At 38.2% G+C, this 22252-nt stretch overlaps 1 protein-coding gene across 1 annotated transcript in view; it reads left to right on the top strand.

The window, feature by feature from the left end:
• Ddx42 (DEAD-box helicase 42) overlaps positions 1 to 22252 on the top strand; it is a 31260-nt gene that overhangs the window by 3403 nt on the left and 5605 nt on the right. Inside the window, exons 2-15 of the mRNA XM_034504312.2 lie at positions 3413 to 3644; positions 4088 to 4238; positions 7824 to 7885; positions 9423 to 9459; positions 10188 to 10337; positions 11638 to 11742; positions 13449 to 13568; positions 14333 to 14509; positions 15946 to 16074; positions 16780 to 16879; positions 17409 to 17456; positions 18116 to 18213; positions 20342 to 20618; positions 21557 to 21783. Coding sequence (XP_034360203.1) covers positions 3424 to 3644; positions 4088 to 4238; positions 7824 to 7885; positions 9423 to 9459; positions 10188 to 10337; positions 11638 to 11742; positions 13449 to 13568; positions 14333 to 14509; positions 15946 to 16074; positions 16780 to 16879; positions 17409 to 17456; positions 18116 to 18213; positions 20342 to 20618; positions 21557 to 21783 — 1902 coding nt within the window. The 5' untranslated portion in view covers positions 3413 to 3423. The remainder of the gene's footprint in view (positions 1 to 3412; positions 3645 to 4087; positions 4239 to 7823; positions 7886 to 9422; positions 9460 to 10187; positions 10338 to 11637; positions 11743 to 13448; positions 13569 to 14332; positions 14510 to 15945; positions 16075 to 16779; positions 16880 to 17408; positions 17457 to 18115; positions 18214 to 20341; positions 20619 to 21556; positions 21784 to 22252) is intronic.

Here is a 22252-nt window from a genome sequence, read left to right as displayed (position 1 = left end):
CCTGCTTGCTTTCATTTCATAGTATTTTTACTATCGAAAACAGAATCATGTCATTCCTTTCTTCCCTCCCCACCCCCACCTCTGACCACAGTGAATTCCCTGAGTGAGGGCTTTCTGATTCCATGCTTGTATCCTCTGAGCCTAAAAAAAATGGTCTGACACAAAATAAGCACTCCATCTATTTTGCTGTAATGATCACTCTAGTAGAGACGTGGGGCTTGATAACTGTCGGTCTTGTTGGTGAGTTGCAGTAGTGGAGGTAAAGATGGAAGGAAGGGCATCGTGTATTCCATAGGGTTGGGGAGCACACATCAGAAAGTCGGTAGTCGTCAGAATGAAGCAGTGAAACTTACCAAGATCTACTTTGAGTTGATTCTGCTACATGGGGTTGTTTGGGTTTTTGTTTGTTTACAAAATTAGGTGTTTTAGTTTTTAAAGGGTATTTTTTTTTCCAGTACTTGGGATGGGATGGAATCTGGAGCCTCACCTGTGCTAGTCAAGTGCCATACCACTTAACTGTGTAACTTGCCTGGAATTTTCTTTTTAAACCCAAGTAATATTCTGTTTGAGGTATATATGTAACATTTTGTTTAACTATTTATCTGTCAGTGAACACTTGAGTGGATGCTACCTTTTGCCTGTTGCTATTAATGTTGCTGTGAGCTTGAATGAACTTTGCTTTCATTTGGGGGATGCATATATTTATAAATGGAATTTCTTGGTCATATGCCAATTCTATGTTCCTTTAATGAACAATAATAACAACAACCAAAAGAAAACAGCCCCACAACACTTATTGATAGAATTCCAACTAGAATAAGTGTTTCATGGATTCCCCCATCCCCAATTTTGTCATGATTTTTATTTGTTTTGGTGGTGGATAAATGCATACATTTAGTATGAACCTTTACAGCTTACATTTTAAATGCCAACTCTAGCTGCATATAAGTTGACTAAGTTATATATTTGGGCCTGATTAGTTTGAGTGTGGTGTTTTATTTCCAAAGGTTTTGTTTTAAGTTTTAAAAAAACTGTATGCATTTATTTGTGTTCAGAATATAACTTGGAGGACTTGGTTCTCTCTTTCCACCATGTAGATCCCAGGAATTGAACTCAGGCCTTCAGGCGAAGCAGGTACCCTGTGGTCTATCTTGTTGACCTTGCTTGATCTTTTTGAAGAAAAAACACTGATTGCCATAGTTACTGAGCCACTTTACATTCTACCAGTAATTCACAGAGATTCCAGTTTCCCTACATCTCTGCCAGTGTTTTCACTACCTCAGTATATTGAGTTATATCCTCAATCATTAGACTTAGATGATTCCACTTTTGTTGGCAGCACAATAAAATCCTGGGTCTGCCTTCTCTCCTTCCAACCTGATAAGGCTTGGTCAGGGTGTGGTTGAGTTGCATTTCAGCCCTGAGGAGCCTCTGAGAATACAACAAATTGTCTCTACCCTCTCATGACAACTGTGCATGGCGGATTGATAGCGTAGTGATCAAGTGTGTTTCTCTTGAGAGCACTTTTCTGAGGATCCCTGTATTGCTTTTGGGTTAGTACAGTCTTGGGGGCAGCCAGAAGGTGGGTGATATGCTGATCTTTATTTTTGTGGCTTTGAGCATCGATGAGTCCTGAGTACTGCTTTGACCTTCAAAGCATTTGCTTTGGCAAGAGCAAGGGATTTCTTTGCTTTCAAGGATATCTTGATAAAAAGCTGTTTTCTAGGGCATTTGTTTGTTTGAGGCATTATGAGATAGCCTACTGTTTTTTAATAGCAGCCATCCTGATTGCTATGAAATGGTATGCATTGTGGTTTTGATTTACATTTCCTTCATTGTTTGTAGTATAGAGATTTTTTTTTAAAGATTTATTTATTTATTTAATGTATATAAGCACACTGTCCTTGAAACACCAGAAGAGGGCATCAGATCCAATTACAGATGGTTGTGAGCCACCATGTGGTTGCTGGGAATTGAACTCATGACCTTTGGAAGAGCAGCCAGTGCTCTTAACCATTGAGCCATCTCTCCAGACCGTAATGTAGGGATTTTTGAGACAATCCTTTGTGTGTAGACCAAGCTGGTCTTGTACTTGAGATCCTTCTACTTCAGCACCTTGAGTACATTGTATGTGTGCATCACCATACCTGGCAAGGTGTCTTTTCATGTAATTTACTGACCAGTTATATATTGACTTTGGAGAAATCTAATCAAGTCTTTTGCCTATTCAAGTGTGTGTGTGTGTGTGTGTGTGTGTGTGTGTGTGTGTGTGTGTAATGTGTTTGAGTGTTTTGCCTGCATGTGTGTATGTGTACCATGTACATAACCTGGTTCCAGTGGAGCCAGAAGAGGGCATTATATCCTCTGGGATTGGTGTCACAGTTTTGAGCCACAATGTAGTACTCAAAATCAAACCTGGGTTCTCTGGAAGAGCGCCAGTGCTTTTAACCTCTGAGCCATCTCTCTAGTCTTCTCCTCCTTACCTTCTTGTTTTGTGTGTGTGTGTTTAAAGGCAAGGTTTCTTTGTAACAGCCCTAGCTGTCCTGGAACTTGATTTGTAGAGTAGGTTGGCCTCTAACTCAAAGAGATCTGCCTGCCTCTGCCTCCCAGGTACTGGGATTAAAAGTGTGTGCCACCACACTTGCCTCCCCTTACCTATTTTTAAAACTGGATTTATGTTTAATGAAATTTACCTGAATAAGTGTTTAAGAATAAATATTTAAGCCACGGGTGGTGGCATATGCTGTTAATTGTAGTACTCAAGAGGCAAGTGGCTCTCTGACTATGAGACCAACCAAGACTATAAAAAAAGAAAAGAAAAAAGGGAAGGAGGGAGGTGGGGGTGGGGAACAAGCAAAGATGAAGGGCCAGTGAGTGAGCGGCATGATAAACTTGAGTTTTGATCTGCAGTTCCTACAAGGTGGCAAGAGAGCCTGATGACAGTCCTCTCATCTCCATGCTTGTACCATAGCACGTGTTCATGTGTATACACATACACACACTCTAATGATAGTAAGGATAAAGGTTAGGAGATTATCTTGCAATGTCTATCCTATCTTAGAGGTCCTATCTTATGAGCATTTTTGACAACTCCCTCCAATAAAAAGGTTATTTTATACAACCTCATAAAAGTACTTCTTTTGTTTGGGATCTTAATAAAATGAATAATTGTCTTTTCAATATTTTAAAAGAAAAGTTATTTGGTTGAAGTTGTATTTGTATCTGAAGGCCAGTGTTGCAGGCCTTCATGTGGTGCTGGGGCTTCCTCCACACATGGGGCGAGTAAGTACTCTACAACTGAGCAGTACCATCAAAACAATTGAATTTGTGGGTAGGCATTGAAAATGAAATGTAGGTTAATGAGGCTGTTTACAGAGTCACACTAATGTGTGCATCTTGTTCCTGACACCAGTCATTGGCATCATGAACTGGAATAAAGGTGGCCCTGGAACCAAGCGGGGCTTTGGCTTTGGAGGTTTCGCCATCAGTGCTGGGAAGAAGGAGGAAGCCAAGCTGCCACAGCAGTCCCACAGTGCCTTTGGGGCAGCCAGCTCTTCTTCTGGATTTGGAAAGTCTGCTCCACCACAGCTTCCTTCTTTCTACAAAATTGGATCTAAACGGGCCAACTTTGATGAAGAAAACGCGTAAGTGATAATTCTTGATGATTGAATCAGTGTAAGTTACTAATGATTTCCAGGATTGGAGTCCTTGCCCCCGACCCTGAATTTGCTTAAAGTCTACAGTATTCACTTGCTTGCTTAAATTGTTATTCAGGAATGGTGTTTTCTTCCTGATTAGTGTTCTGAACAAGATGAACACAGGATTTCAGTGTTTGAGTCAACTGAAGCTTAAAACCTTTGTTTTTAATCCATGTGGAGTTTGATGGACTTGTTTTTTGAAGTAGGATCTCGATATATAGCCCTACCTGGCTGTGATCATGATTCCTTTACTTCGATCTCCCTGCAAGGGTCATAGACCATATGCTAACAAAGCCAGCTGGGAATTCTTACTAGTGTAATATACCACAGTGAGAGCTGGTGTTAGTGAAGGTTTCAGTCTCTTTACTAGTCTTTGTTTTAACTTTCAGGTATTTTGAAGATGAAGAAGAAGACTCCAGCAATGTAGATTTACCTTACATTCCTGCTGAAAACTCACCTACCCGCCAGCAGTTCCATTCCAAGCCAGCAGACTCTGACAGTGACGATGACCCCTTAGAGGCATTCATGGCTGAAGTGGAGGCAAGTGTTGGCTTGTTTCCTTAAAATATTGAGCAGATTGAAGTAGTTTAAAATGCTCCCCCCCTCCCCTCTCTCTCTCTCTTTTTAAAATATATTTATTTTATTCATATAAGTACATTGTAGCTGTCTTCAGACACACCAGAAGAGGGCATCAGATCCCATTACAGATGGTTGTGAGCCACCATGTGGTTGCTGGCAATTGAACTCAGAACTTCTGAATGATCAGTCAGGACTCTTAACCACTGAGCCATTTCTCCACCCCCTGTTTTTGGTCTTTTTGTTTTGGCTTTTGTTTGATTTTTGTTTTGTTTTTGGTGTTTTTAGAATTTTTTTCTATTTCCATTTACCCTCCAAGTATTTTCAGAGATAATCAGTGAGTGGCAGGAATAGTAAATTGCAATGTTTGAACATAGTTACTCAAATGTATGTTTTGTTACAAGAATATTAGTATATTCTTAAGTGAAATACTGTCTCATACAGTCTAGCATTTATTAAATTCTACTTCATAAGGAAGCTAAACCCAAAGAACTTCATACTAGAATTAGATGGTCCTGTCACCTAAAGTTTCCAGGGCTTCCTCTATGGTGCCACCACCTAAGCAGTAAACCCAACATGGGACCCTTTTTATGAATATTTCATTACTAAATCGTAACCTCCATGTATTCTGTGTCCAACTTTCATCAGGCACAGAACTACTAAGTAAGGTTGTTGACACTGTTTTCCCACTGTAGCCTGAATAGCACCGTGATAGCTTACCTCATAAGACCTGTGCCTAGCACAGGTATATAGTTTTCTATATGTATTGGTAGCTTGATATCTCTTAGATGTTTAGATTTCTCAATTTTGATTTAGACAACCTATTTGTCTAAAGAAAATAAACCTCATAGATGGTCAAGACAATTCAGTTCTAGTCCCCATATTCTTTATGTCTCTGAGTTCTTCTGGCTTACATGTTTTTTGTTTATTTTGAGACAGGGAGTCTACTTAGTCCTGACCATCCTGGAACTCACTGTGTAGACCAGGCTGGCCTTGTGATTTTTCCAGCCTCTGCCTCCTGAATTCTGGGATATGAATGCTGTTAACCACATGCTTGGCCTTAACATAATTTTTCAGATTAACAGATCATTGAAGACATTTACCAAAACTTCCTAAAATTATTCAAGCCATACAATGTATCTTGCAACTAAGTAACTCACTTTAAAAATAAAAGATACATAGTGTTTGAGATAGCTTATACACAATGGTTTTTTTCATGCTTTTGAGAGAGGGACATTTCCTACAGGCCAGTATTTCTCAGAAATCTCATTCATTCATTTTTTAAAAATGTTTGTTTATTTGTGTATTTGAATATAAGATTTGTCTGCATGTATGCCTGCACACCAGAAGAGGGTAGGATCCCATTACATATGGTTATAAGCTTATATGGTTGTTGGGAATTGAACGTAGGACCTCTAGAAGAGCAGAGCAACCAGTGTTCTTAAGCACAGAGCCGTCCCTCCAGCCCCACTATTTCATGATAATCCTAATGATAAATTATAAGAAAACTCAGCTCTTGGTTTTGTTGTTGTTTTTAGGTTTAAATTTATAGTTCTGTAAGTTTATATGGCCCCTCTTGAATGAGTTATCTGAGAATGGTCAAATTGTTTTGCTTGACATGTAAATAGTTGAAATTCTTTTGAGTGCACTAACATGCTCCTGAATATCTTTGGTGTAGTATTAGGAGATTTATTTAGCTACGTACAGAGAGATCAGCTGTCAGAATTTGAAGAGTGTCAGAGTCTTAAGATGAAGTCCTGATGTCAAATGCCAACTTCTACAATATATGAACTTTTCTAAGACTTGAATTTGATGAAGGTTTATTTTTAGACAGTGTTCTAATGAAAGATTTATATAGGCTTAAAAGAATATTTGAGGCTAGAGAGATGGCTTAGTGGTTAAGAGCACATTACTGGTTTTTCAAGGGACCTGGGTTCAGCTTCTAGCATCCATGTGGCTATAATTTCAGTTTTAGGAAATCTGATGTTCTTTTCTACCCTCAGTGTGTACTAGACACACACATATAGCGTGTACACTTGCATATAAGAAGTGAATTTTTTTTATTCAGGTTGTGGTGGTTCATGCCTTTAATCCCAGCACTCAGATGGCAGAGGTAGGCAGATCTCTGAGTTAATAGCTAGCCTGGTCTACAGAGTAAGTCCAAGATAGGCACTTGGCTGTACAGAGAAACTTTGAAACTCAAAAAAATAAACAATATATCTGGCAAATGTAGTGATTTGTTTTATATGTAACAATATTGTTGGTATTGTGTTCAGTTTATAGCCCTAGACTTGTCTCCAGTAACCCAATCCCTTGAAAAGTAGTTGTATGAAATGTTTCTTTTAAAAACAATTTCTCTTTGATGAAAACATTTCATTTATAGAACAACTGATCATGCTGCGGTATATGTAGTGATTTTTTTTTTTTTTTTTGAAAGATAAAATACAGGGGCCAGAGGAGAGATAATTCTGAGAGCACTGTGTCCTCTTCTAGAGTACCACCTGGGTCTGATTCTCAGTACCTAAATTAAAATACAAAGATAGAAAAATTCACATTTTCTTTATGCTGAAGGGCTTTGGGAAAAAATAATTCTAGTGTTAATTTCCAAATGTATAAAACAACTTCTAAGGATCAGTCTATTTAGAGCAGTGATCTGCTGTTGTCATTTTCTAATGTATAAAAACTGAGTATGGAAAACATAACAATGATACACTTTTAATTCTATTCATAAAGATTTTAATTTACTGGGTTTTTTATAGCACATTTTCAACTTTATTAGTATTTAAGATTAGGTAATTTTTCTTACAGGGGTTTTGATTTTGTTTTCAAGAGACAGAGTCTGTATAGCCCTGACTGTCTTAGGATTTACTATGTAGACCAGGCTGTCCTCTAACTCAAGAGATCTGCCTGCCTTTGCCTCCTAAGTGCTCAGATTAAAGGTGTGTGCCTCTATTCTAGGCTTTAGGGCTATTTCTTGTTGGAGAATTTTAGAAGCATCTCTAGCTCCTACCAGCCTATATCATTATTTTTACTCATCCCACCTCCCTTTAATTTGTAAAGGCAGAAATGCCAGATGTTGGGAGGCAGGATCAGAGGAAAGGTGGAGGGGAAATTACTTTTCAGTTCAGAGCCATCCTTCCACAAAATAAGAGTCTGAACTCAATATACCTGTTTGTCTATGTGTTGTTTTGGTTTGGGGTGTGTGTGTGTGTGTGCGTGTGTGTGTGTGTGTGTGTGTGTGTGTGTGTGTGTGTGAGTGTGAGTGTTGATGGTGAATTAAGCATTTAAAAATGCATATGCACTTATGTATATGTGTGGCATATGTATTATAATTAAAAACTGTGAAATCTTTGTATAGCAAAAGACAATTGGATATTTGTCTTTGAAAAATATTTGTCAAAGCTTCCTGAAAGATTACATGAAAATGCAAGTGTCAGAACACATAAGGAAAGCTGTGATGAATATGTTTCAATATATAATTGTTTGTGATGCATGTCTCTTGCAGCATTTTAAATTGATGTCACTCCATGTAGCCTTTTGTTTCATTAGGACCAGGCGGCTAGAGACATGAAGAGACTTGAAGAAAAGGACAAGGAAAGAAAAAATGTGAAGTAAGTTGTTTTCTCCACTCTCACAAAGGTTACATAGAAATTGTTGAAGAATCGCAAAGACTGTTCTTAAGAACTTACAAAGGAAAGAATATTAAAGTACACAAAGATCTTTACTTGAGCTGTCTCTGTATCTTGAGTATTTCTCTAGGTATGAAGATGGCTGAGTCTTTGCATTTGTAATAACTAAAGGCATTCTGTTTGGTAGAATAAGTATTTGGTTATGAATAATTGGAAATGGGAAGTGAATTATATTGAGGGTAAAGGTAGTGTAGCTACTAAAGTTTAGGTTCGTTGTCTTAGATTTCTTCTCATAATAATAATAGACTAATGCTTGTGTGGTCAGTAATTAGAAGTTACGGTGCTTATATAATAAAACTATATAAAAATTATGAATAAGTAAAACCTAATCTCATCTAAAGAGTGATGTTACTCTGTAGCAACCAAACCCTGAACTTAAATGCTTTATGTGCTGGGGAAAAAAAATCTTCCTCTGTTGAATATACTCCTAAAACTTTTGGCCACACATTTGGGCATTTTTTTCTCTCTGTTTGGCAATCAGGCCCCTCACAAGGTTTCTATGCCAGATGGAGAGTCAGCCATCTTTTGATGTTTGGTGTCTTGCATCCTTCTAGTTGCCTTGGGAAAAGAAACGCTGTAAGCTGGGTAGAAAGTGATGAGAAAGAGATGACTGTGGGAAGTAAGCAATAGTCGTTTATGCAGTAGATTCCTGAGAGATGCAGCAAGTGGCAGTGGTTCGTTGTCTATGTGAAGTACTAGTTTTAATTCCACACTCATGACAGAATTAATGTAGTTTTCCTTTCTCTCCCCATCTCCAAGGTAACTGATTTTGGCTGATTTTTATTCTAGAGCTAGATGATACAGGAACAATAAGGTTGTGATATTCTTTCAGCTGTATACCAAACCCAGGAGGGTTTTGATTTCTTTTTAATACGTAATACACAACTTTGTTACGTTTGTTGTTTGTATTGACCAAGCTTAGTATCCCTCTATACCTATTTTCACAAAGAAGGGTTTCACAAAGAAAGGTTTTTTGTTGTTGTTGTTGTTGTTGTTGTTGTTGTTGTTTTGTTTTGTCTCTGTCTGTCTGTCTGTTTGTTTGTGACACGGTTTCTCTGTGTAGCCCTTAGCTGTCCTGGAACTCTGTAGACCAAGCTGGTCTAGAACTCACAGGGATCTACCTACATTTGCCTCTGGGGTGTTGTTTAACTCCTCTCAGGAATTAAAGGAATGGGCCACCACCACCCAGCTAGGTTTTACCTCTCACATCAGTTGATAATTGATGTTTCGAAGGTACCATATCATCTCATTGCAAAAAGAGGGAAACTTTAATTAGCTCATAGAGTTAAGCCACACATATATTATGGGTAGATCGTGTACAGTATACTTATTGCTGCTTTGTTTATGTTGGTGTTGAGAGTTCTATACTGTATGGAATTCAACACTAAGCTGCTGTGAGCATGGAGCTGGGTATGTGGAACATTTGCAGGGAAGTTTGTTTCTCCGCTTGTTTTTCCAGGGGTATTCGAGATGACATTGAAGAGGAAGATGACCAAGTGAGTTTCTATGCAGTATTTCTATATTTTATTTTTACTCCACAAAGTTTATACTGGGGACAGGTCAGAGCTTGCCTTCACTGAATGACTTGCTCCTTTTCTACCTGTGTGACCAACTAATACTAGCTCCATATGTCCTTCCCCCATGTTGCACGTGGGAGTTTTGATCAGCTGACATTAAAAAAAAAGAACCTTACTCAGTTTTTTTAAAACCAAATTTTAAGTTTACTGTGATAAACCAGTAATAAAAGTTGTTGCTTTTGAGGGGCTCTTTCCAGTAATTGTTTGTGACTCTTACATTTTAGATGGAACAGTAGTAACTGTCCATTAGCACTTCCTTCTCCCATTTTAGTTGTGGGATGGGGAGAACCATAGACTTTCCAGGTTTGTGATCTTTCTAATCAGTGTTAACTTCCAAACTTGGATTGGTATAAAGCCGAGCATGTCTTCTTCAGCTCTGGGCAGGGTAATAAGAAGTCCCCACCAACAGGAAGGCTTCTGTTAAATAAGTCAAATCGCTGTGTAATGCTGTCTTGCTCATTGATTTTGAGTATTGCTACTGTAAAAGAAATCATTGCTATGTTAGTAAAAGTCTTTCCTTATTTGATAGACATTTGTTTAAACTGTCTAATCTTACTGTGCACTGCGTGTGCACTGCGTATGCACTGATTACCAATGCAGGAGTGGTTTGACTGTAGATGTGACTGTGATCTTGTGCTTTCCTGCAGGAAGCTTACTTTCGATACATGGCAGAGAACCCAACTGCTGGGGTGGTTCAGGAGGAAGAGGAAGACAATCTGGAATATGATAGTGATGGAAATCCAATTGCACCTTCCAAAAAGATTATTGATCCCCTTCCTCCCATTGATCACTCAGAGGTATTACCTTTCTTGCTTTGTTTCTAACTGATACAGTTTCATAGTTTGGAATCTTTATTTCTACTAAGTGGTTGGATCAGAAATTCCATGAGGCATTCATAATCTATAAATTTGCTCATCATAGTCTCAACAGTTATGAGACAGAGGCAGGAGGATAGCCAAGAGTTTGAGGTCAGCCTAGACTACATAGTGATTTGCAGCTTAGCTTTGTTGACTGAATGAAACTATTTCAAAACCTGAAAGGCTTATTGTAAACAGTTGCATACTATAAAAAGAGAATTTGGGGCTAGAAATTTTGAACTCAGTTGGTAGAGTACTTGCCTACCATTCATAAGGCTTGTTGTTTCATCCCCAGCACTGCATAAAACCAGATGTGATACTGCCTTTAGTCTCAGCACTATCAAGGCCAGCCTGGGCTACATATTAAGATACTTTCTCAATAAACAATCAAGACAAATCAGCCAAAATAGGCTTGGTCATTAATTTCATAAGTTATGTGAGCAATTTTATAGCTTTAAAGATTTTATTTTTGGAACTGAAGAAGTTACTCAGAGGTTAAGAGCACTTGGTGGTCTTCAGAGGACCCGAGTGTAGATCATAGCACCCGAATCCATAGCAGGAACCCAGTTCCAAGGAATGTGATGTCCTGAGGTAGCTTCCCCAGGCATCTGCACATATGCGCATTCATTCTCACAGACACCTGCATATAATAAAAATCATTATTTTAAGAGTTTTATATTTTTTAATGTGTGTATGTGGTGGGGATGGTGTGTGCACATGAGTACAGAGTCCAGAGACGCCAGAAGGGATCAGTCTGTGTCTCTAGAGTTAAAAGCAGTTAGGGCCACTGAAGGTGGATCCTCTGCAGGAGCCATTTCTCCAGCCCTTATTCCATGCTTTAAAAAAAAAAAAATTAGAACTCCTTCTGAAGACAAACCTATCTCTAAGGGAAATACTGATAATATTTTTAAATGCTTGGACCTGGGTGAACAACTTAATCCTAAACATAAACGTTATTTGTGAAATAATTTTTTTTAAACAATGTGTCCTGTGCACTGCCACAATTCTTTATTCTGCTGTGTGTTATTAAAGTCTGAGATGTCTGTGGAAAGTAGATTGAAGGTAGAAAAATAAAGGCTGTGCTTTTTAAAGAGTATGTCAAGAATAAATGAATTTATTATCTTTCTAGAAAGAATGCCTTCTTAAAAATAATATTTGTTAAAGGTTATCTTACATTAAAATCAAACTTACAGGATTGACTCTTGAATTCTAGACTAACTTTGAATAATTGGACCTGCAGATTGACTATCCACCATTTGAAAAAAATTTTTACAATGAACATGAGGAGATAACCAACCTCACTCCACAGCAGTTAATAGACCTGCGGCATAAACTCAACCTCCGGGTAAGAACCAGTACGCAAGTATTCTTACATCACTGTACGTACAGGCTTAGAATTATCGTTTATCCAGATAGTAATCCTAGATTTATTTCCTAGGGAGAGTAATAATTATAGCCCTAGGGTTTGTGTGTCTTGATTTGATTGTTTTAGTCCTGAAGATGTTATTTCAGAAAGATTATTTTGGTTTTAACTTTTCCTCTTTTAAAAACATTGTGTATGTGTGCACACATGTGTGCAGATATTAGAGAGTTGCTTTGAGATGACACCTTGCAGAAGTTGGTTCTCCTTCTGCCATGTGATTCCTGGGAACAGAACTCATTGTCAGGCTTGATGACAAGTGCCTTTATCTGCTGAGTCTTCTCACCAGCCCTGTATCTTGTTTTGCACATTCAGTCAACTTTGTACTGAACTAGGTAGACTAAGATTAAAGACAGGAAACACATCTTCATAGGCAGGAAGTAGAATTAATAATAGATGTGAACAAACCATGAACCAACCGTTAGAATATTTTAAAATTATGATATATTTGCTTCAAGTTATATATGATATGTTTGTTTTTTAAAATAGTAAATGAGAAGGCTGGTGAGTTGGCTTGGTGCTTGCTGCTTAATCATGAGAACTGAAGTTCAGCTGTTGGCACCTAACAAGCTAGGCATCCCACAAATGCCTGTATGCAAGCTCAGAGGGATTAGACCTACTCTGGATGAACGGACACACACACACACACACTATAAAACACAAATAAAGTCTTTTTAAACAATATTTAAATAAATGCTTGTCTTTTAAAAACACATGTACTAATTTTATAATAATACTTTAAATTGCCACAAACAAACTGAGTTGCTCATTTACTGTATTGTTTAAATGTTTTTGTATTTTAAAGTCAAATAACAGAGAGTATATGTTGGTTTACTCTGGTATGAATGACTGTGGTTTATTTCTGCTTTATTAGTTGCTACGTGATGTTTAAAAACTCCAGTTTTCAAAGACATAGTAGTATGTATGTGTGTACATGTATGCATAAATACATGTTTGCACTCTTGATTTCTAAGAAGTTATTAGTACTCTTCTCCCGCAAATAAAGGTGTTTAGCTATATGTATAATAAAATCCTCATTAGAAATTATGAGCATCTTTAAAGAAGCAATGAAAAGTTACTCCTACTATATAGACAAAACAGAGATGAGTAGTCCCCATTCTTTACTGGGACCCAGTTGAAACGAAGCTTGATAGTGGCTAGACCGTCACTAAGAGAAGCATTAACTCTTGAGAAATCAGTAGGTTGCATCTTTATAACCAGTAGCTATAAATGTGTTTTCGTCTTACTTGCAGTTTTAATTTATCTCAAGAGTGAATCTTAATTTTTTTGTTATCCCAGTTAATGTTTATTCAGATTGGTAAAAAGAATGTTAATGACTTTTTCAGTTAGTTGAATAATTCGTTTCCATTTCTCATGAGAAAATTAATTTTGAGTTAGTTCTGTGTACTTAATCATTTAAAATTGTATGATGGAATTATGTCAGGAATTCTTACCATGATATCTTTTGCATGAGGCCATCCTGTTTGAGGTTTGACCATTTTTGGTGTTTTTGCTTACCTGTTCTTCCCTCTTTATTCTAGCTTTATTATGCTTGATCTAAGTGTGTTCTGTTGAACTGTAATGTTGTTTAAGTGAAAGTACCGGTCTTCTGGGATTGTCTTTGTCTCTAGGTCTCTGGTGCTGCACCTCCTAGACCAGGAAGTAGTTTTGCTCATTTTGGGTTTGATGAACAACTTATGCATCAGATTAGGAAGTCTGAGTACACACAGCCAACTCCAATACAGTGTCAGGTATGTAAAACCTAATGGGAGGGAAATGTAAAGCTCTGAAACTTCTAAAATTTGAAGAAAAATGAGAATTTTTGGAAGATATATTTTTATACTTGCTAAATACCTTGAAAATATGATATGAAGAAAATACTTTATTGTCTAAACCTCACAGAAAAATATTTATTTATGGATATATTTTGTGCTTTCAATGACTAGAATTCGTCTACATATGACATGAAATTTTTTCATTTATTACTGAAACTAATAGCTTCTGTTTCCCATTCAAAGGTATTTCCTTTAGAAAAAAAGAACGAGAAATTCCTATATATAAATGAAGTAGTCTATTTCTTTTTGAGGAGAGAACATTAAGCATTTATTTTATGCATAGAGGTATTTTGCTTCCATTTGCATTACGGGGTACCATATGGGTGCTCAGTATTGAACTTAGGTCTCTGGGAAAGCCAACAGTGACCTTAACCACTGTGTCATCTCTTCAGCCCCGTACAAACAATTTTAGTAACTCCCTTTATACACAATTATTTCAATATTTTTATTCAAATGGGAGTCATCTTTTTTTTTTTTTAAATAAATGATGGCTGAGCCACATGAAGGTAATATTATTTCCTTTAAATCAAGTTGATGGGAATGTCAGGATTCAGCTAATGTTCATGGCCCAGGATATTTTTGTTCTATTGTAAATGAATGTCATCTGTAGTCATTTTTCCCAAGACAGTAGTTCATCTTTAGAATTGAATGTATTATACATTTTCTTTCTTTTCCTCTAGGGTGTGCCTGTAGCACTAAGTGGTAGAGACATGATTGGTATTGCTAAAACAGGCAGTGGGAAAACTGCAGCCTTTATTTGGCCCATGTTGATTCATATAATGGATCAGAAGGAATTGGAACCAGGTGATGGACCAATTGCAGTGATTGTATGTCCTACTAGGGAGCTTTGTCAACAGGTATGTGCTTTGTGTAAAAGGCCCCTTTCTACATTTGGACTAGCAAGGGACAGTGAGTAGAATGATCTATGAAGTTTAGTTATTGTTGCTTGAAGGTGCATGCTTGGCATATACATACATGTGGGGTCACATAAGAGGTCTGAGGTTGGGTGTCTTCGAGGATTCATCTTCACATTTGCAGAGCTATTACTGCTAGTCTGGCTTGAGAGGTTGTTCCACACGGTCTGTCTCCACCTCCTGGATGCTCCTGGGATCACTGGCCGGCACCAGGTCTACCAGCATTTGTATGGGTTCTAGAAGTCTGAATACCATTCCTCACACTTGCATGGCAAATGTTTAACCCACTGAACCATCTCCCTAACCTCCTCCAACTTTTGTTTTAAATATGATAAAACTATATACAAATTTGGCCATCTTGACCCATTTTAAGTATCTAGTTCAGTGGCTGACATTAAGTATATTCACATTATTATCATCCCTGTGAAGTCTTGAGAAATGTTACATATTTTCCATAATAAGGATATTTGTAGCCAAGCAGTGGTGGCACATGCTTTTAATCCCAGCACTTGGGAGGCAGAGGCAGGTGGATTTCTGAGTTTGAGGCCAGCCTGGTCTACAGAGTGTGTTCCAGGACAGCCAGGGCTATACAGAGAAACCCTGTCTCGAAACACCCGCCCCCCCCCCCCCCCAAATAAAAAAGGATATTTTTACTCTCAAAGGAATGTGGGGATTGTGGGGATTGTTTATATTATAAGCTCACAGTATTTTCTGTAGAGTGGATTTAATTTTCTTGGTTGAAAGACAGGCTTAAGAAGAGAATGAATGATATAAATGAAGACCATAGCCTTGTTTTATGATTAAGCTGGGTGTGGTAGCAGGTGCATTTAATCCCAACACTCAGGAGCCTGAGGCAGGAGAATTTCTGAGTATGAGACCAGCCTGGTCTACATAGCAAACTCCAGGACAGACAGAAATGTATAGAGAGAGTCTGCCTCAAAACAACAACAACAAAACCCAGAAGTTAAAAAGAAACTAAAGAATTTTGATTTTAAATATGTTCTAGGTTTTTGGTTTTTTGGTTTTTTATGGTTATTGTTTTGATGGTTGTTGGTGTTTGCATGTGCGCTTGCGTGTGTGTGTTTCAGTAATAGGAATTTGAACACAGCCCTTGAATGCTAGACAGGTGTTGAGCTATATGCCCAGCCATCTTCTGTTTGTATTTTTCCAGTTTTTGTTTTTTGAGATTGTATTTCATTAAGTTACCCAGGCTAGACTCAAACTTGCTGTCTTTCTGCTTTAACCACCTAGTTAAATTACAAGCCTATACCACTAGGTACAGCTACATTTTGATTTTCTGTAATAGCACATATTGTGTTTTCTAAACTCTGTAAAAGTATTATTTTAAGCTTATAGTTTTTAAAATATTAACTTTTTAGATCCACGCAGAATGTAAGCGGTTTGGCAAAGCGTACAATCTTCGCTCAGTGGCTGTGTATGGAGGAGGGAGCATGTGGGAGCAGGCCAAGGCCCTGCAGGAAGGGGCAGAGATCGTTGTGTGCACCCCAGTAAGTATGTCATGTGTTCAGATGTGTTCTCAATCTCTCTTGATACACAAAACATGATTGCTTTTGAGGGGATTCCCTCTAAAAGTGGGAAAGCTAGGCTGGAAGTATCCTATGGGTTGCCAGCCTTTGGTCTTGGTTTCATTATGATTGGCTGACTAAACAGCAATCTAGTTATAATACCCATGACCAATATATCAACAGCTACAAGTTACTATTTTAAACAGGTTTTCTTAGGCTTTCTTAAAAGCTGGGTCTGTGGTTACCAAGAGCATGATGATCCATAGAGATAACTCAGATAATGGTTAGACTTGCCCAAAAGACATAAAACTCATCTGTAAGTTTTTAAATCTTTTCAGAGTATATTACAAGAATGGTTCTGGTCCACTTGCCCATAGACTTTAAACCGTAATTAATGTGAAGGAAGAACTTGAGTTTTCAGAATTCTATTTTCACTAAGTATGGTGGTGCATGCCTTTAGTCGTAGGACTTAGAGGTGGAGGCAGTCAGACCTCTGTGAACTTCAGGCTACCTGAGAACAGCACCCTGTCTCAAAAGTGCTTTTTCTATTTTCTGGGTTTGGTATAGAAGGACTGTCAGATCAGTTTGGTTCAAGAGCAAAGAATTGACACTTTTCCAGAAGTATAACTAAAGAATGTCTTTGAATGCCTTTGATTATACTTAGTATTCATTTTGTGAATCTCACAGGGTCGACTGATTGATCATGTGAAGAAAAAAGCTACTAATCTTCAAAGAGTCTCCTACCTTGTGTTTGATGAAGCCGATCGAATGTTTGACATGGGATTTGGTATGCCTTGAGTATTAGTTTCTTCTGTCCCTATTCTCAAGTTAGTTTTCCATATCTTTGTAGAGTTTACCAGTACTTTTCATCATGAAAGAAGTTAAAAACTCTTCAGGGTTTCAAATGAAGGGATGGACCAAGCCATAAACCATTTGTAGTTTTCTGAGAAGTGCACCAGTCTTGACTTTGTTGAGAAAATTTGCGAGTGGCTTAGTACAGAAGGAATGTTTTCATTGATCTTCACATTTACTCGAGGGCCTTTGAAGGTTAGAGTTGGTTAAAGTCCATATTCGTGGATAGGTGAATATTATTAAATCATCCAAGGTCCTTTTCTTAACCGAGCTATGCAAATTTCTAAATAACCACTATCTACCCAGGTCAGCTACGTTGAGGGGTTTTTTGAAATTTCATAATGACGTCTAGAAGTTTAAGACTAATCTTTGAAAGTTCTAGTATGGATTTTACTAAAGTGATTTCTCACACCTGTCTTAACTACATTACAGTAGTGTGTTGATTACTGTTCTGTTTCTTTCAGAGTATCAGGTTCGGTCCATAGCAAGTCATGTTCGTCCTGACAGACAAAGTATGTATGAAGCAGCTTTATACTAAAACTATCTTTTATTGAGAATGAGCCCTGATTTTTATAAGTACTCACATTTATGGAAGCAAAAATTGCTATGTATGTACTAATGAATACTGCAAAGAGGGGAGTTAATGATATTTATTTGAGCTGGAAAAGGCCTTGACATCATCAGATGTGAGGTGTGCCTGTGCTTTATGTTGTCTGTATTATCGAACCTATGACTTCATGTGTGTTAGACAAACACTCTACCTCTCTGAACTGTATATGTATATCCAGTCCCCTTTCTCACTTTGTTTTTTAGGTAGAGTCTTGCTAAGCTGACTAGGCTGTCCTTGAACTCACTATAGCCTGGGCAGCCATAAACTTGGAGTATTCCATGCTTCCTTTTCCAAATAGCTGGGATTATGAGTTCATGCCACCAGGCCCAGCACACTGCTCACTTCTTATTGGTAATAACACTGAATTTAAATAATTTCCTGCAGTATAAATCTGCTGATTTATTAAGGTTTTTTCCTGAACCATTATGGCAACTCATTTCTTGATTGAAAATGAAGTAAAGGGAAAAAAAATCATTTTTATTTAGTGAGTCAGTTACATTACAGAAGCTTAAAAGGGTAAATTACGAGATGATTTTTAACAGAATTTGCTTTATCTTTTAGCTCTCTTATTCAGTGCAACTTTTCGGAAAAAGATTGAAAAATTGGCTAGAGACATCTTGATTGACCCTATTCGAGTGGTACAGGGAGACATTGGAGAGGTAATCCTACATAAGTCAGGGTGGGTCCTGGGACTTATTTCTCATAAGGATGAGGAGTTTGATTCTTAAGTAATGATTGTTTTGTTGTTTTCTTTGTTTTTGTTTTGAAATTAGATTTCTCTGTAGCCCTCAACGTCCTGGAACTAGCTCTGTAGATTAGCAACCGGCCTTCGAAGTGCTGGATTTAAAGTTAAAGGCGTATGCCACCATACCTGGCTCAGTATGGGATCCCCTGGAACTAGAGTTACAGATAGTTGTGGGCTGCCGTATGGATGCTGGGAGTTGAACCCCTATCTTTTAGAATAGCATCCACTGTTCTTAACTGCTGAGCCATCTCTCTAGCCCCTGGATTTGTTTTAAGATATACAAGTTAAGGGAATAGTGCAAACAAGAGTGGTACAGGGTTGGTACGTGGAAGTTGAGTGATGGGTATATGAAAATTAGGTTTGTTCCTTAAATGCTTTTTTTTTTTTTTTTTTTTTTGGAGACAAGGTCTCACTATGTCCTGGAACTATAGCCCTGGCTGTCCTGGAACTTACTATGTAAACCAGGCTGGTCTTGAATTCAGAGATACCCCTGTTTCTGCCTTCTGAATGCTGAGCCTAAAGCCATGTGCCACCTCACCTACTTTTTCCACAAGTTTTTAATGTTTGAAAGTTTTAAAAGAGCTGGGTGTTGGTGGCTCACTTCTTGAATCCCAGCTCAGGCGGCAGAGGCAGGTGGCCATCCTGATCTGCATAGTGAGCTAGCTCCAGGACAGCCAGGGCTATTATACTGAGAAGCCCTGTCTCAAAAAAACAGAAAAAACAATCTTCCTGGAAGACTCAGTAAATTAGAATAGAACAGACATTTAACTGACTGTTAAAGCAGACTACACAGGGTAGCATGGAATCATTTAAGGATCTGGTAAAAAATAACTTTAATTTTGTGTTTATCTGCGTATGCCCTTACATGGTGATTTCTCTGAATTGGAATTTGAAATTCAGTTAATAAGGTTGTTTAGAGAATTCCTTCGGGGCCAGTAGATGGCTCAGCCAGTTATGGTATACTTGCCTCTAAGCCTGGATTCAGTCCTCAGAATCCACATGGTCAAAGGTGAAAACTAACTTATGTGAATTATCCTCTGACCTTCATGCATATATATGTCTTAGCACATGGAAGCGTATATACAGAGAGCCACAAACTTTTTTTTTTTTTTTAATGTAAATGTCTTGGTTTCTGTTGCTGTGATAAATACCATGACCAAAAGCAACTTGGGAAGGAAAGGGTTTATTTTAGCATACAATTGAGTGGAGAGAAGTCAGGACAGGAAACTGGAGGCCGGAACTGAAGCAAAGGCCATTGGAGGAACACTGCTTCTTGGCATGCTTCCCATGGCTTACTCAGCCTACTTTCTTATATAACCCAGGACCACCTACCCAAAGGTGGTACCACCCCCCACCCCCAGTGGGCTAGGCTCTCCCCTCTCAATTAACAACCAAGAAAATGCCCCACAGGAATTTTGTCAGTTGAGGTTCCTCTTCTGAGATAACTAGCATATATCAATTTAGCAAAAACCCAACTAGAACAATAGAGTTTTTGACACATAACTATAAATATTTATGGGATACATAGTGACATTTCAGTACATGTATGTAATATGTAATTAGCATATCTGACACCTCAAATAGTTATCCTTTCTTTGTGTTGGAAACAGATCTTTATTGAAATATGTATTTATTAGTTAGCCATATCTATAACTTCTCATGATTATTATTAAAGTTTCTGAGTGGTAAGCACCTTTATATGTCGGGTCCTTATTTTTGATGTACTTACATACAAGTTGTGCTTGACAGTAAGTGGGCAGGACCCTGAAAAGTACTCCCCAGGGAGTAATAAGAATAGGTATATAATAACAGATTACGGATTATTTTGGCATACAAATTAGAAATGAGAATACCACGGGGAGTTGATGAGCAAGGTACTTAAAAGGAATAGTAAGTTTTAAGCTGTATTTGACATACTAAAGGAAACCCCAAAGATAACATGGATTGTCTAGGGGTATTCCCATGTAGGTAGAAAATACAGTACCTAGTCTTTGAAGTCTCCGGTGGCACCAGTCATAACTGGTTATTTTATTTCTTCTCAGGCAAATGAAGATGTGACACAGATTGTGGAGATCCTCCATTCTGGACCTAGTAAATGGAACTGGCTTACCCGGCGTCTGGTAGAGTTTACTTCTTCAGGGAGTGTCCTCTTGTTTGTTACGAAGAAAGCCAATGCTGAAGAACTAGCCAATAACCTTAAGCAGGAGGGTCATAATCTTGGCCTGCTCCATGGGGACATGGATCAAAGTGAAAGAAACAAGGTCATTTCAGATTTTAAGAAAAAGGACATCCCCGTCCTGGTGGCCACTGACGTTGCAGGTAAGAGTCCGAATTTCATCATAACCTGAGCCATTAATTTTATGGGTATTGCCCTACCCTGTAATGATCTCGGTCATCAAAGTACCCTTGCAGCCAGAGGATGCCTTGGGGAGAACAGTTATGCCCTATGTTTCCTGCAGTGTGTATCTTAAATTAGTAATATAAGCTTTGGCTTTATTCTGCCAAGTTTAGCAGCTACCCTTAAAAACTAGTATTTTGGACCTGCAAGATGGTTCACTGGGTACTTGCCAACCAGCCCTGACAGCCTGAGCTTGGTACTCAGGACCCCCACAAGTTGTTTTCTACTCTCTAGACGTAAGCTGTGATATATGCATGCATACACACGCAGGTTCTGGGTACTGAACTCAGGTTTTCATGTAAACATGATATTAACTGAATTACAGCCCTTAGAGGGCTAACTTGTGTGGCTTGGGGGGGGGGTGTTGTTTGCTTTGTTTGTTTGTTTGTTTGTTTGTTTAGGGGTTTGTTTTGTTTGTTTTTTGTCTTTTCAAGACAGGGTTTCTCTGTCTAGCCCTAGCTGTCCTGGAACTCACTATGTAGACCAGGCTGGCCTCAAACTCGGAAATCCACCTGCCTCTGTCTCCTGAGCATTGGGACTTGTATTTTTGAGATGAGTTCTTATGTATAGCCCAAGCCACCTTGAACCCTAGTCCTTCTGCCTGCCTCTTTCAAGTATTGGGATTGCAGGTGTGATTTCAGTAAAATTATCCACAGTGGTTTTTTTTTAATATTCATGTTACTCCCAGTTAGAGTGAGCTACTTTTTATTCTTGGTTTCATATCTGTGAGCTTCCCTAGATATGGGAAATGCACATCCTTATAAATCTAGCATTTCTAGTTACTTTTATTTATTTATTTTTTTTTATTTTTCTTAACTGTAGATAAAAAGTAAAAGAATCTCAATACTTTGTATTTTAGCCCGTGGTCTGGACATCCCTTCAATTAAGACAGTCATTAACTATGATGTAGCACGAGACATTGATACCCATACTCATAGGATTGGCCGAACAGGAAGAGCTGGTGAAAAGGGTGTAGCCTATACCTTACTGACCCCAAAGGATAGCAATTTTGCTGGTGACCTTGTACGGAACCTGGAAGGAGCCAACCAACATGTTTCTAAGGAACTCTTAGACCTCGCAATGCAGGTAAGGAAGGGTTAGGCACTTAAAGTTAATAGAAATAATACATCTGACTAAGAAAGTTCATTCAACAGGTAAGGGAGGGAGGTAACATAGGATCTTGAAAAGAAATGGGCAGAAAGGGCTGGTTACTGTATAGACTGGTACCATGGGATGTTACAATCATGTGTCTGTTCTTTCTATACTTTCTGTTGAAAAGCTTCTTTCTTTAGTTTCTACTTGCTTACCCCATAGCACACTGTTCGGAATAAATTTAATCTCAGAAGATGCTCACTATTCTTGCCAGTTCCTTTTCCCCAAGCCTTCTCTTTTTGAGGGCTAAAAATATTTGTTTATTAAGGAAACAATTGTATGATGATTTATTTGTTTTTGTCTTATTTTTTGTTTTTGCTACTAGGGATTAAATCCAGGGGTTTTTGTACATGGTGGGCAAGTGCTCTACTACAGAACTACACCCTTTGCCTCTCTATGATAG

The sequence above is a fragment of the Arvicanthis niloticus genome, chromosome 6 (assembly GCF_011762505.2).
Source record: "Arvicanthis niloticus isolate mArvNil1 chromosome 6, mArvNil1.pat.X, whole genome shotgun sequence".
NCBI lineage: Eukaryota > Metazoa > Chordata > Mammalia > Rodentia > Muridae > Arvicanthis > Arvicanthis niloticus.
Note: the sequence above shows the minus strand (reverse complement) of the source record. Positions and strands in the feature narration are given on the sequence as shown.